Here is a 15,892-nt window from a genome sequence, read left to right on the forward strand (position 1 = left end):
CTTCTTCTAGTCTACCTCCTAGAATTACAGTCAAAGTCAAATATGATAAACTCGAGCTTCTGAAGGGTCAAAGGTTTTTGTAGGTACTCAATTATTAGTTCCTTCCCCAATTAAAAAATAAAATGCAAATATTCAGTCCAACATTCACTTGTGTTACTACTAAGTTTAAAATGAAAATAAACCCTCGGAGGGTTAAGTATTCATACCTCTGACATGATGAAAACTCCAGTCCTCCTAATACTGGAATAGTATCCCATAACACAACTCACAATTCAGTTCCTGAAGGCAAATGACTCACAATTCCTTAGATTTTAATTTTTAACCCATTATGGATTACTAAGTAGTAACATACTACATTGCTACTAATATTTTGTCCTGAGAAACTAAAATGAGGAAATTAGCATTTCCTGAAGATTCTTAGTCAAGAAAAGTCTGATGCCACATATGGTGGTGTAGCAAAGTTCCCACTATTCATTTCCAATGGTAATAGTTGAAATTCCAAAAATTACATGATTTAATTTTCATTGAGTCAATCACTAATCCAAAATTAATTAACAAAATTTCTTTCTGTGACAAGGATCAACATTTCAAATACAAGGCAAGTGGCATGGTTACGTGTCATTCTAAATGTTACTGTCTATATTATTAGGCAGTGGTAGTATGAGGACTTATTTGGTTATCAGGGATTGTCCAGTCATACATAATAAAAGATACGTGAAAAGTCATAAAACACAATATAAAGTAGAATGTTAGTTATATTTTCAAATATTAGGCTCACCCTTTCAAGTGATGTTTTACTAAATTTAAAGAGGTCCAATAGTTAAGCTTAAAAAAAAGAATAAAACATTTTCCTTGTGTTTTCTAGACACTTTGGACATACTCCAGTGAAACTAAGTTTTTCAAAAAATACTGCTTTACATTATAAGGTACTTCAGAAAAAGCAAATGGAGGATGAAAAAACATTTGAGCATATTATTTCAAAATGTAATTAATATTAACTCATTTCATGGGTGCCTGAGTGGCTTAGTGGGTTAAACCTCTGCCTTCAGCTCATGATCTCGGGGTCCTGGGATCAAGCCCCACATCAGGCTCTCTGCTCAGCAGGGAGCCTTCTTCCCCCTCTCCCTCTCTGCTTGTCTTTCTGCCTACTTGTGATCTGTCAAATTAAAAAAAAAAATCTTAAAAAAAATATTAACTCATTTTAAAATAAGTTTATCCTATGGTTTCTTGCCTCTTAAGATACACAATATAATAAAATGATTCCAGACTTCATTATCTTTCTGAATCTTCAAAGTATGGAACTCTAAATTTGGACTAAGCCTGGCTCAACACCAGCTAAGAGAACTTCTTTAAATTTTCTACCTTATAACTATAAATCAGGTATCTTTTTTTCTGAACATTATATGTTTATCTCATGTTTAATTTCAGAACTTCTATAACTTTAAAAATTTATTTATGAAAATGAAGAGCAGTGGGGGGAGGGGCAGCAGAAGAGAAGAAACAGTGTTATGCAGACACTCAGCAGAATCCATCATGGGACATGATCTCATGACCCTGAGATCACGACCTGAGCCAACACCAAAAGTCAGATTCTTAACTGACTGTGTCACCCAGGTGAACCTCTATGACCTATTATTCTATCTTCTTCTACAATAAGCTTTTGTTTAAAAATTTACTCTCAATATAAAACTTTACAATTGCTAATTTTTTGTTGTCAAAATTTAATTATAATTCTAATTTTTTAAAGGAAAGTAATACATGTTACAAATTTTTAATTAATAGATTTATTTATTTATTTTAGAGGGAAGAGAGCCGAAGCAGGGGGAGGGGCACAGAGAGAGGGAGGGAGAATGCCAAGCAGATTCTACACTGAGCAGGGAGTCCAATGTGGGGCTCAATGCAGGGCTTGTTCTCACAACCCTGAGATCATGCATGACCTGAGACAAAATCAAGAGTCAGATGCTTAACTGACTGAGCCGCCCAGGCACACCCCTAAGTTTTTTTTGTTTTTTGGGGTTTTTGTTGTTGTTGTTGTCATTGTTGTTTTTTGTTTTTTGGGGTTTTTGTTGTTGTTGTTTAATTTTATTTATTTATTTATTTATTTGTCAGAGACAGAAGGAGAGAGAGCGAGCAAGCACAGGCAGACAGAGAGGCAGGCAGAAGCAGAGGGAGAAGCAAGGCTCCCCACCGAGCAAGGAACCCGATGTGGGACTCGATCCCAGGACCCTGGGATCATGACCTGAGCCGAAGGCAGCGGCTTAACCAACTGAGCCACCCAGGCGTTTGCTGTTTTTAAAGATTTAAATTTGTTTATTTGACAGAGAGAGAAATCATAAGTAGGCAGAGAGGCAGGTGGTGGAAGGGGGGTGGGGGGGAAGCAGGCTCCCCGCTGAGCAGAGAGCCCGATGCGGGGCTCGATCCAGGACCCCAGGATCATAACCTGAGCTGACAGCAGAGGCTTAATCCACTAAGCCACCCAGGCACCCCAGCCCTTAATTTTTTATTTAAGTTATCTCTGATCTCTACACCCCATGTGGGACTCGAACTCACAACCCTAAGATCAACAATCACACAGTCTTGCAACCGAACCAGCCAGGTACCCTTGTAATTCTGAAGTCACTTATGTGGCATTATAAACTAGCACGCCTTTTATTCCATCACTCAAATTACTGATAACATGGGACACTAACCAATTCACTAAAAATCTGTTTCAAAATCCTAGACCCATTATAAGTTTAAGCATAATTTTTAAGTATATTCTTTAAATGTTTATTCTTTATTTCTAGAGCTGGTGTTTGAACGTGCTATGCCAGTAATACATCACCCTCTTAAACTAACTACAAAATTACATTATCCAGAGGCACCTGGGTGGCTTGGTTAAGCATCTACTTTAGGTTTGGGTCGTGATTCCAAGGTCCTGGGATTGAGCCCCTTGTCAGGTCCTGCACAGTGGCGAGCCTGCTTCTCCCTCTCCCTCTGTTCCTCCCCTGCTCTCTCAAATAAAAAATTAGACATTATCCATTCTACATGAAATTTCACTAGACATTTACCCTTTTTCAGAGCATACTTTGGGTCTTCAGGAAGAACCATTATTATCCTGCCATCAGGATATTCAGCCAAAATTCTTTCCTTTTTCCAACCCTAGATATAAAACATATGAATTAATTTTATGTTATCATATTTCATTTATCAGATTCACATAGAAGAAAAATATATTGATGTATCTAAAAACTGCAAGTATGGAAAAATATTCTCAATGTTTAACTAATAAGATATGAATCAGCTATTTTGTTAAGCATACAGTAGGTACAATGCAAACTAGTTTCTCTATACTACTCATTCAGAAATCTAATACCATATAATATTCTTATCATTTCCCATGTTAAATTAATTTTGAAAATCACACACCAAAAACAAGCCCCTTAAAGTCAGTGATTCCCAGAGCCTAAAAGATAACTCTCCCAGTTTCCTGAGAAAAGAATTTAACTCATAAATTTCTTTGGAACATGGTTACCTCCGCAAACACACACTCATGGTTTTATGTCTGGCATGCCAAAGACCTCCAGGAGGTTTTAAATGAACTGATTTGCATGCAATAGCCCAATATGTAGTAAGGAATAGTTTTTATTCTTATTGATCACAACTATCAAAGTCACAAGAAGGAGACTAGAAAAATATAACTACCTTCTAAGAATCTAATATAGGGAAGGAGAAGCTACGTTTGTGTGTATCTGAAGTTAACATACTCAAAAAAAGAGAGGTAATAAACTCTTCTTCAGATCCACACTCGTGGTGATTAATGAGCAGAACCTGCATGAAAAAAAAAACAAAACAAAAGCCACTTAAATCTAGTAAGATGGGACTGAACCAGAGGTTAAAACTAGGAGCTTTGAAGTTCATAATAAGTACAGAAGGAATGAGCTTAACTGGTTGTTTCATTTGTCTTACCCAACCAACTCTACATTAAAAAAAAGAAAAGAAAAAAGGCCTTTCAAGAAGCAATACGTACTTCTACTAGAGAAAACCATGATCCTGAGATCTTTTAAGACTATGAAAGCTCAATAAAAACCAAGAAAAAAAAGTAACTACATTTTTAAAAAATATTAAAGCAAGTCAGAGAAGAAGCTGATTTTCTTAAACAATTTTGAGTGATTTTTTTGAGGAAAGGGGTAGGGATCTTGGGGACAAAAAGTCTAGTAATATGCTTGGTAAATGTAACAAAACAATCTGAAGTATTTAAAATGAGAATTTTTTTTAAAACATAGAGCACCCAAAGATAAAGTAAACTTCAGGTGATTATGATTGGTTAAAAAGTTCTCAAGATCTGGGACGCCTGGGTGGCTCAGTTGGTTAAGCCGCTGCCTTCGGCTCAGGTCATGATTCCAAGGTCCTGGGATCGAGTCCCACATCGGGCTCCTTGCTCAGCGGGGAACCTGCTTCTCTCGCTGCCTCTGCCTGCCTCTCTGCCTGCTTGTGTGTACTCTCTCTCTCTCTGGCAAATAAATAAAATCTTAAAAAAAAAAAAAGTTCTCAAGATCTGAAAAGGAGCAGAAACAATAGCCACAGAAGTAATTTCTTTACAAATTAGAAATTAAATATGAATTTAAGTAAACAAGTTTTAAAACATAAAGAAGGTATCACCTCTTAAAAAACAAATTTATATTACTATGTTAATTTGGGAAATGCTTCTAAAATAAACCCATTTTCAATAAAATGAAAAAGGAGACTTCTCATTTCAAAAGTTGAACTACAAATTCAATGAGGAACTGGAAATTTTAAGTAACCTCCACTTTTAAGAAAGTCTTAAGTGCCTGGGTGGCTCAGTCAGTTAAGCGTCTCCCTTTGGCTCAGGTCACGATCCCATGATCTAGCCCCGCGCTGGGCTCCCTACTCAGTGGGGAGCCTGATTCTCCCTCTCCCAGTCCCCCTGCTTGTGTTCTCTCTCTCTCAAATAAGTAAATAAAATCTTTAAAAAATTTTAAAAAAGTGATAGTTCCTGAGCTGAATTATCAAAACAAAATAAGAAGAAAGAGAGACTCCTGAGTGGCTCAGTCAGTTAAGCTTCTGCCTTTGGCTCAGATCATGTTCCCAAAGTCCTGGGATCAAGTTCTGCTCAGTGGGGAGCCTGCTTCTCCTTCTCTGCCTCCTACTCCCTGTTTTGTGCGTGCGCACTCTCTCTGACAAATAAAATCTTTAAAAAAACAAACCAAAACAGTTCTGGGGTAAAAATTCAGGGTTTAAGGGTGCGTGGGTGGCTCAGTCAGCTGAGCAACTGCCTTCAGCTCAGGTCATGATCCCAGGATCCTGGGATAGAGCCCCGAGTCAGACACCCTGCTCAACAGGAAGCCTGCTTCTACCACTCCCTCTGCCTGCCATTCTGCCTGCTTATGGTCTCTGTCAAATAAATAAATAAAAACTTAAAAAAAATTTTTCAGGGTTTAAAGCCTTGTTTTGTTGTTACTAGCTATACGACCTTGCGCAAATCACAAACTCTGTTTCCTCATGCCTCATCTAGGCTATGTACAAAATAGCTGTCATCACCTCCATCACTTAGTTTTTAAGAGGGGTTGTATTTAAAATAATTTCTCAGGGCTCCTGGGTGGCTCAGTGGGTTAGGCCTCTGCCTTTGGCTCAGGTCATGGTCTCAAGAGTCCTGGGGATAGAGTCCCACATGGGGGCTCTCTGCTCGATGGGGAGAATGCTTCCGCTCCCCCCGCCCTCTGCCTGCCTCTCTGCTTGTGATCTCTCTGTCAAATAAATAAATCAAATCTTTAAAAAATAATAATAATAATTTCTTACACAGAGTAGTCACTCAGGAACTTCCATTCTACCTTCCTAATGATACCAAACTAAGATCAGCACACTACTCTAAGAAAGCACAGGTTAATCAATAAAGTTCCCTAAGTTAAATACAACATCATGGACAGATGAAAGAAGCATGTTGGCCATGCCTGGCAAATAACATACTCAAGACATTTATAGGCCTCAACTGTGGTTATCTCTTTCTTGGAGTTAATAACCACACACAATCCTCCTGACTTTAAAAGGTTTAGATAAGGGGTGCCTGGGTGGCTCAGTGGGTTAAGCCTCTGCCTTCAGCTTGGGTCATGATCTCAGGGTCCCAGGATCGAGCCTCATGTCAGGCTCTCTGCTCAGCTGGGAGCCTGCTTCCCCCTCTCTCTCTGCCTGCCCCTCTGCCTACTTGTGATCTCTCTCTCTGTCAAATAAATAAATAAATTTTTTAAAAAAATGTTTAGAGGAGACTATCTGCTGCTTGAAAAAACTGAGGCAGAGGGAAAGATTGTAGGGGAAGGGTACATACAATTTAGAGGAATAATCAAACAGTGATAGCTTTCTGCAAAAATATAAATTCCAATGCAGTGCATTTAAACTTCTCACCTTTAGCTCTAACATGTTACAAACATCCCTCTGCTAATGAGTGTATTTTCCAAACCCCAAATTTTCTTAATTCACCCATCTGGCTGTGAAAGCTTTATATTCCTAATAGCAATCAATGATTATTTGTTGTTCCTTTGCCACTGTACTTACTCGAAACTTAAGAATCTAAAGAATGGAAAGGATTTCTCCTCTTTTCCCATTTAAAAAATATATTAATCAAAAACAAAACACATTAAGTGGCAGATACACTGATGTATACAATTGTCAAAATTCACCAAACATTTAATTTCTGTGCATTTAACTGTATGCAAATTACACCCCAATTTCATACTAATCACTTCAATACTAACTTTATACTAAAAACTTTAAATACTGAAGTTCATACTAATCACTTTAATAAAAGGCTGAACAAGAATACCCATGGAAGAATACCCTGAGAAATAAAACCAACAACCAGCTTTTTAAAAAATTACCAATATTTTAAGAAAAAAGACATAGAGGGAAAACTTTTAAATTAAGAGAGACCTAAGAGATATACCAACAAACGCAATATATGGATCTTAATTCAAACAAATGAACAGTACAGAAACTGTACTTGGAGAGCTTTGAACTCTAAGGAAACATCTGATATTAAGGAATTAACTGATTTTTCTTAAGGCGTGGTTATATTCTTTAAATAACTTTTATGTAAAAAACAGTAATCTTTTCATCTTTTAAATGAGTGATTTAGTTTTTTTCCTTTTAGCTTGTCTATATTTCCTAGTTATTCTACTTTTGTAAAATGGTGTAATAAAGGTATTAATATACTTAACTATCCCAAGCAGCTGGTTTTAAGTGCGTGTATGGACCTGTGTGTGTGTGTGTTTGTGTGAAAATAATCATATATTATCAGCATTACTGATAGAGATATGTTTCTACTCGGTGTGACCTTCACTGAACTATGAAGTATGAAGTCAAATAATTAAATGGCAATTAGGTGAAAAAAATTCAGTCAATTCAAGAAATATGTACTGAACACCTACCATGTGTGCACACCACTGATCTAGGGAGCACCAAAAAGAGATAAAGACTTTAAAAATCAGTGATACCAAGATTCAAGTCCAGACTCTGCTATTTACTAGCTGTGTTGCCTTGGGCCAATTACTTAACCTCTCTAAACCCTCATTTCCTTGCCTATAAAATGTATATAAAAACTGTAATACAGGGGCACCTGGGTGGCTCAGTGGGTTAAGCCTCTGCCTTCGGCTCAGGTCATGATCTCAGGGTCCTGGGATTGAGCCGCATCGGGCTCTCTGCTCAGCGGGGAGCCTGCTTCCTCCTCTCTCTCTCTCTGCCTGCCTCTCTACTTGTAATCTCTCTGTCAAATAAATAAATAAAATCTTTAAAAACTAAAAAAATTTTTTTTAAAAACTGTAATACAAATTTTTTGAGAAGCTGAAAAAACATGATAAAATACTAAGCACAGTGCCTAACACAAATAATAAACACCCAATAAATAATATTACTATCATTATGGTAACAGCATTTTCTTGTAGGTTTTTTCATCTGTGATACTCTTTTCTTTTTTTTTAAAGATTTTATTTATTTGAGAGCAAGCGAGTGAGCGAGCAAGCCCATGAGCAAGGGGAGGGAAAAAGGGAGGGAGGGAGAAGCAGACTCCCTACTGAGCAGGGAGCTGGACATGGCACTTGATCCCAGGACTCTGGGATCGTGACCTGAGCTGAAGGCAGATGCTTAACCAACTGAGCCAACTCAGGTGCCCTTATCTGCGATACCTTCACCAGATCATTTCTGATCTAGCTCCTCATCTACCTCTTCAAGCTCCCTCTCTTGAAGCTTTCCTAACACATGACCCAGTCATGGGTCATAATACTTAAAATATCCCAACTTTTACACCCATTATTCTTCTAGTCCAATACCTCTGCTCTACACTCTCCTGGACACAAAGGACTCCTAACTTGTCCTTTCCGACTCTACTTAAGTATTAACCTCACTTTTCCAACCTTTGTTGGATATCCTTAAGCTCTATCTTCAGACAGTACCCTGTATGTATTACTACTGTAGCACTTTCCGTATGATTTAGATATGTTTACTTATCTGTCTCTTGTGTTGCCTGTAATCCTACATAATGGAAAAAAATGATCTTTTTAGTAGTAATTTTTAAAATTTAATAATAATTTTAATAATAACTTTTTTAAAATATTTTATTTATTTATTTGACAGACGGAGATCACAGAGAAGCAGGCAGGGAGAGAGGAGGAAGCAGGCTCCCCGCTGAGCAGAGAGCCCGATGCGGGGCTCGATCCCAGTACCCTGGGATCATGACCTGAGCTGAAGGCAGAGGCTTTAACCCACTGAGCCACCCAGGCGCCCCTTAATAATAACTTTTTATTTTAAGATTTTATTTATTTACTTGAAAGACAGAGATCACAAGCAGGCAGAGAGGCAGGCAGAGAGAGAGAAGGAAGCAGGCTCCCTGTTGAGCAGAGAGCCCGATGTGGGGCTCGATCTCAGGACCCTGAGATCACGACCTGAGCCAAAGGCAGAGGCTCAACCCACTGAGCCACCCAGGTGCCCCTTAATAATAACTTTTAAACTATGGAATATAGTAATGAAGTTTGAATAACAAATAGCGTAAAAAATTACCTCATAAGACTTTTTTAAACTTTTTACAGATTAAAAAAAAAAAAAACAAGTGAAAAAGGTTTAGTTAACTTGCTATGGTCACATAACTAGTAAGAGGCTCACTAGAAAACCACATCTTTCTAATGTAATTAAAGCTCACTATTTTGCCGCACTGATCTCAAGAATCTTAAAAACTGAATAGGAAAAATACATAATACAATTATCTGTAACAGAAGGTGCAATCCATATACTTCTATGGTTGAAAGGAAGTTTTCCTTGATTCAAACTCAACTTTTTATGTTTCTGAATCCAGAATTAGTCTTACAACCAATATGCATATTTAATACATTTCTTAATTCTAAAAAACAGAAGTTAACAAATTGAAGCATGAACTTCCAAGAGAAAGCAAGTATTTTAAAAAGTATTACAACGATTTTGAGCCAAGAAAAACCCTTTTGGGCTTAAAGAGAAACCCAAAAATGTTTCACAGAAGGGATGGTATTTCCCCTTGAAGAGTATGATGAGAATGGGAAGGCATTCCTGGTAGAAGAATGTACAAACTAAAAACTAGAGGTGGAAAAATTAAAGCAATGCAAAAGACAATGAGTGTATCAATTTTGCTAGAGAAGAGAATTTATAAGGAAATGAGAAATACATTTACAAGGGCAGACAAGAACCAATAATGCTGGCTGGGCCATGAATGCCTAGTAGAAATAGGGAGAAATCAAGAAAGATTTTAGATAAGCAAAAGTCATGACTGTACTTGAACCAAATGAAGATGAATTTGGCAGCTGTATATAACAGGCAGGATGGACAACAGCAAAAACAAAAATATATATACGTCATAACATGGATGCCAATTTCGTATTATAAAGAAATGTGTCTTGTCACTTAAAACCTTTGTGTTTTTAAAAATTTGAAAGAATACAGAAGATCATCTGAGCGGACTTTAGTTTAAAACTGGGGTCAACTGATTTCTCTGAGCTAAATTATAATCATATACACAATATATTTTGTTGGAGTTCAAATAAAAAGCAAAAACCTACAGTCTACTATAAAAGGACTCTAGAGCTAATTTCATTACTTAGTACCTATGTGATGTTAGGCAAATACATATCCTTCTTTCTGCGTTATTTCCTCATTTATAAATTAACTGTAACTACTTCATGATTTGCTAAAAAAAATAAGGAGTTCTATATAAGTAAAAAGTTGGATCAGCCACTGGTAGACAGGAAGCCTTTAATTAATGTCATTTGTGTTGTGTTATTGTTATTATTGTATCTCCTACATATAAAATAATTTATATAGGAATTTAAGTTTCACATTGGGAAAATCTGACTCTATTCTAAAGACACTTTATGGACTTTTCATTTTTTAGATATATTACGACAGCAAGATTTTTCTGGTTTCCTACAATATTTAAGCTGAATGAGTAAAAGCTAGAACCCCTGAAAACTTCTAGTCCTCCAGTAGAATTATTTGTTTTGGTAAATCCTGTATTCTAGGACCAATTCTCTTTGATCTAGGAATGATAGAAGCTACAGGGATCTGGAGTTTTAGGATGCCTAGGTTGTCGAGGTTTTATAATGAAAAACACCATATGGACCATAAACTACAAAAGGACCAAGACCTCATTTGACACACCACTACATCCCAAGCTCAGAGCACAGTAAATCAAGTACATTATAAATATTTATTTTTGAAAGGATGGTACATGCTTGAAGAATCAAAGCCTCTCTTTATGAAAGCAAAAGCTTAATCCTTCTGTGCCTGTTTTGCAATCCGTAAGAGAGGAATGAAAACTACTTCAATGGTTAACAGTGAATTAATTTAATACTTACAGAATACCTACAATAATTAACTACAACTGAGAAACTGGAAGGTTGAGAGGGGAATAATAGAAGCATCAAGGAGTCAAATGTTTATAAATACTAAAAAGCAGGGACACCTGGGTGGTTCAGTTGGTTAAGCCACTGCCTTAGGTCATGATCCCAGGGTCCTGGGATCGAGCCCCGCACCAGGCTCCTTGATCAGTGGGGGAGCCTGTTTTCTCCCTCTCCCTCTGCCTGCCACTGTGCCTGCTTGAGTGCAAGCACGTGCTCTCTCTCTCTCTCTCTCTGACAAATAAATAAATAAATAAATAAGATCTTTTAAAAAATAGAATTAAAGGCAACTGACAGAACTTAAAAATAATAAAAATTGGAAGAAAAGATTTTACCCACACATTTATATACAGCTTCCTAAATATAAACTATACATACATAGCTTGATTTATTTCAGTTACACTGTAAACACTCAGACAAAAGTGCTTTATCACTGGAGAATGGGACCAGAAAGAGTTTAGAGGTAAGGAGGCTTTCACTTTTCATTTTCTATCTAGTAATTATTAGTAACATTTTCATTTCCAAGTATATATACTGCTTTTCAAAAATTTTTAATAAGTTGAAGAATAAAAAATTTGAAGGCCACTCTTTCATTTACCTAAATTATAATTTTTTTAAGGAAAAGAATATGAAAAGAAAATTTTCTCCACAGAAAAAGTTTGAAGAACAAGTGCCCTTAAAAGAACAAAGTATTTAATTTTTTTTTTTTAAGATTTTATTTATTTGACAGAGAGAGACAGTGAGAGAGGGAACACAAGCAGGGGGAGTGGGAGAGGGAGGAGCAGGCTTCTCGCCAAGCAGAGAGCCCGACATGAGACCCAATCCCAGGACCCTGGGGATTAGGACCCGAGCTGAAGGCAGACGCCCAACGACTGAGCCACCCAGGCGTCCCTAAGTGTTTTTTCTTGTGGGTAATACAATGATAATATATAATTTAAAAATTTCACAATAATGCCTTTTCATAATTAAAGACCATATGAAACTGAAATGCAACTTTAAAAATTATTTTGGAGGCACCTGGGTGGCTCTGTCAGTTAAGTGTCTGACTCTTGGTTTTGGCTCATATCATGATCTCAGGGTCATGGGCTCTGCCCTCAGCAGGAAGTCTGCTTCAGATGCTCCCCTTCTGCCCCCATGCTGGCACATGCATGCACATTCTCTCTCTAAAATAAACGAATCTTGGGGCACCTGGATGTCTCAGTGGGTTAAAGTCTGTGTCTTTGGCTCAGGTCATGATCTCAGGGTCCTAGGATCAAGCCTCTCTGCTCAGCAGGGAGCCTGCTTCCTCCTTTCTCTCTGCCTACTTGTGATCTCTGTCTGTCAAATAAATAAATAAAATCTTTTAAAAAAATAAAAATAAAATAAATGAATCTTTAAAAAAAAAAACACATTTTGAAAAGAACCCAAAGATTTAGAGAGGAACATCTATTTTTTAAGTTACTTCCCATTTCTCAAACATCCTGTTATGTACATTTTTTATTAATAATAAATTTGTCTCAGGGAATGGTGAAAATGAAGTCCTAAGAAAAAGGTTTTCATGAGAGATGCTTTATTATGTTCTAAACAGCATAACATTTTCCCAGATAAAATAACAGGGTATTTTACTATATGGTGGTAACTTTCTTAACTGATCTCCACTTAAGTAACTTGCTGGATTAACTAATACTCACTTTTCCCTAGGTAAAAGAAACTAATACCTGGAGCACATGGACAGACTCACAACGAGTAAACTACCTTGTTATTCCACACCTGAGTGAGACAGGATTACCAAGTATCATTTGTTCCTAAACTTATTTATTCCAATTTATTATTTTTTTAAAGATTTTATTTATTTATTTGAGAGAGAACACGCACAAAGGGAGAATGAGAGGGAAAAGCAGACTCCCCAGGGAGCAGGGAGCCCTACAGTAGGGCTCAATCCCAGGGCCCTAGGATCATACCTTAGTCAAAGACAGATGCTTAACCAATTGAGCCACCCAGGCACCCCTATTTATTATTTTTACTATAAAATGTAATCAAGTATTAACTAAATAGTAGAAAGATAGTTGTTTTAATGAGCATCAATAGACCATGCTGGCAAAAAGCAAAATAGGCCAAGTGTCTTTTAAAAATCAAAAATATAACAAGAATAATTCTATACCCAGATTCTCAGATTGCTTTGCAATGTTAAGCTCTTGCTCTATTTTTTTTTTTTTTTAAGATTTTTATTTATTTATTTGACAGAGAGAGACACACAGCAAGAGAGGGAACACAAGCAGGGGTTGTTGGAGAGAAAGAAGCAGGCTCCCTACTGAGCAGGGAGCCCGATGCAGGGCTCAATCCCAAGACCCCAGGATCACGACCTGAGCCAAAGGCAGACGCTTAACAGCTAAGCCAACCAGGTACCCCACCGACTAACATTCTTGCTTTAAATTTGAACCTGGTACCTGGACTACAGCTGTCTACTTTAAGGACCAAGAAGTGGTCCTGAAGCCAGAAAGTCAATACCTTAGGAGTGGCAAGCACTGACTGAGAAATAGCCAGCACTCATGATATGGCTAAACTGCTGGATGGAACAACCCTGTAACTACACACCTCCGGACTTCTTAATATATAGCCTTATGATAAATCATAAAAGCTGCTATTTGGGTATTCTAATATCAAGGGTCCACCTGAATCAGCTTTTCTGATTAAATGACCTAATTCTCCCAATTCTGTCAGTTAAAAAAACTTCTATTGTAATTACAATATCAAAATCTACTACGATAGGAGTGTTTCTCATAAGAAATCCTTGGGTCACACCTCATACAAAGTCAAACTAGAGGAATTATGAGTCTCTCTTCTCTCCTATCATTCTCAAACACCACGGAATCCTATATCGGTCTTTATTAGGCCTGACCTATTTAGTTAAGCACTTTTTAACATATGTAATAACTTTCCAGAATGTAAGAAATATTTTATTTGATGTAAATCTTACCTCAAGATTATGTGGGGCTTAGGGCACAAGTATACTGACCTCCTCAATATTGGTCATAATTTTTTAAAACTCATGGTCCAAACTCCCCTCACTCCTATACCCAAATATAAATGGAGCCTCCATTATTGAAAAATGTTCTCAAAATGTACAGCTGTGGGAATTACATTCCCAACTAGGATAAAGCAGGTCACAGTAGATCACTGTTCCTCTTTTAATAAGAAAATAAGCAATAAACTCAAAGTTACGTTTTCTTTAAAAGCATTGAAGAACTATGGATTGACTTCTAGGGATGAACTAACCCTTCCTAGGTGAGCAGAGACCAGCAGCTATTTTTATCCTAAGACACTGACCACACCTGCAAGCATGAGCAGGAAAGAAAGAACTGCCATAGGCAGAGGAAAAGGAGAAGAGTATCCTGCTGGGAAAGAAAAAACAAAATTTTAATGGCTAAGTGAGTTAACATGGTTATCTGAAATATGGAGGAGCTTCAAACACAGAAAATTCTCTACCAGTTCTCTCACAGGGACATCTGCTGAGTTGAATTGGAAGGTGTAATGAGTTAGGTTTAGTGTAGTGAAGTTTAGATAAAGTTTAGATCCTCGATTTCTTCTGAAGAGAGGCACCTGATCCCAACCTCAAAACATTAAAAACCAAAATGTATGGGAAAACAAACTAAAATTTCATCCCAATTCCATTCTTTTTTTTTTTTTTTTTTTTTTTTAAGTAAGCACTATGCCCAACATGGGTTTTGAATTCACAACTGTGAAATCAAGAGTCACATACTTGGGGTGCCTGGCTGGCCCAGTCCATAAAGCATGGGACTCTTGATCTTGGGGTCATGAGTTCAGGCCACCTGTTGGGGGTAGAATTTACTTTAAAAAATAAAATAAAAAAGTTACATGTGGGGCGCCTGGGTGGCTCAGTGGGTTAAAGTCTCTGCCTTCGTCTCAGGTCATGATCCCAGGGTCCTGGGATGAAGCCCTGCCTAAGGTTTTCTGCTTCAATCTTAAAAAAAAAAAAAAAAAAAGCAATTGCAATGCGACAGAGACAAGACAGTTTTCAACAAGTGTTGCTGAAACTGGACACCCACATACAAAAAAAAGTTAATTTAGGTATAGACTTCACACCCTTCACAAAAATTAACTCAAAATGAATCATAGAACTAAATGTAAAAAGCAAAACTATAAAACTCCTGGATAATAACAAAGAAGAAATCCACATAACCTTCAGTGTGGCAATGACTTTTTATTTTTTTAAATTTTTTAATTTTTAAGATTTTATTTATTTGACAGAGGAAAAGAGATCACAAGTATGCAGAGAGGCAGGCAGAGAGATGAAGGGAAGCAGACTCCCTGCTGAGCAGAGAGCCCAATGTGGGGCTTAATCCCAGGACCCGGGAATCATAATCTGAGGCCAAGGCAGAGGCTTAACCCACTAAGCCACCCAGGTGCCCCGGCAATGACTTTTTAGATATAACACCAATGGCACTGCACTTCATTAAAATTAAAAAGTTCTACTCAGGGCACCTGGGTGGCTCAGTGGGTTAAAGCCTCTGCCTTCAGCTCAGGTCATGATTCCAGGATCCTGGGATCGAATCCTGCATGGGGGAGTTCTTTGCTCAGCGGGGAGCATGCTTCCCCCTCCCTCTGCCTGCCTCTCTGCCTTCTGTGATCTCTGTCAAATAGATAAATAAAAATCTTAAAAAAAAAAAAAGTTCTACTCTACAAAAGACACCATCAAGAACATGAGAAGATAAGCTGCAGGCTAGGAAAAAATATTTATAAGAGACAGTTGATAAGGGCTATTACCTGAAAGATATGAAGAATTCTTAAAACTCAACAATAAGAAAAAACAACCAACCAAACTAAAAAGTGGGCCAAAGACCCATACAAACACATCACTAGAGAAGATATACAGATTGCAAATAAGCATATGAAAAATATTCCCCATCATAGGTCATCAGGGAAATACAAATTAAAATGAGAGATACCACCACACGCCCATTAGAACAGCCAAAATCCAAAACAAT

The 15,892-nt window shown here is 37.4% G+C and overlaps 1 protein-coding gene across 10 annotated transcripts in view; it reads right to left on the reverse strand.

Moving 5' to 3' along the window:
• ESCO1 (establishment of sister chromatid cohesion N-acetyltransferase 1) overlaps positions 1-15,892 on the reverse strand; it is an 85,913-nt gene that overhangs the window by 8,191 nt on the left and 61,830 nt on the right. For 8 of the 10 annotated variants that reach the window (XM_045065436.1, XM_045065435.1, XM_045065432.1 and 5 more), the window contains one exon: positions 3,051-3,141. In XM_045065436.1, the coding sequence (XP_044921371.1) occupies positions 3,051-3,141 (91 nt within the window). Of the gene's footprint in view, positions 1-3,050; positions 3,142-3,746; positions 3,811-15,892 lie in introns of all 10 variants that reach the window. The other 2 variants (XR_006602068.1, XR_006602067.1) reach the window with 1 other exon arrangement.

The sequence above is a fragment of the Mustela putorius genome, unplaced genomic scaffold (assembly GCF_011764305.1).
Source record: "Mustela putorius furo isolate JIRA1106 unplaced genomic scaffold, ASM1176430v1.1 tig00003858_pilon_pilon_pilon, whole genome shotgun sequence".
Taxonomy (NCBI): Eukaryota; Metazoa; Chordata; class Mammalia; order Carnivora; family Mustelidae; genus Mustela; species Mustela putorius.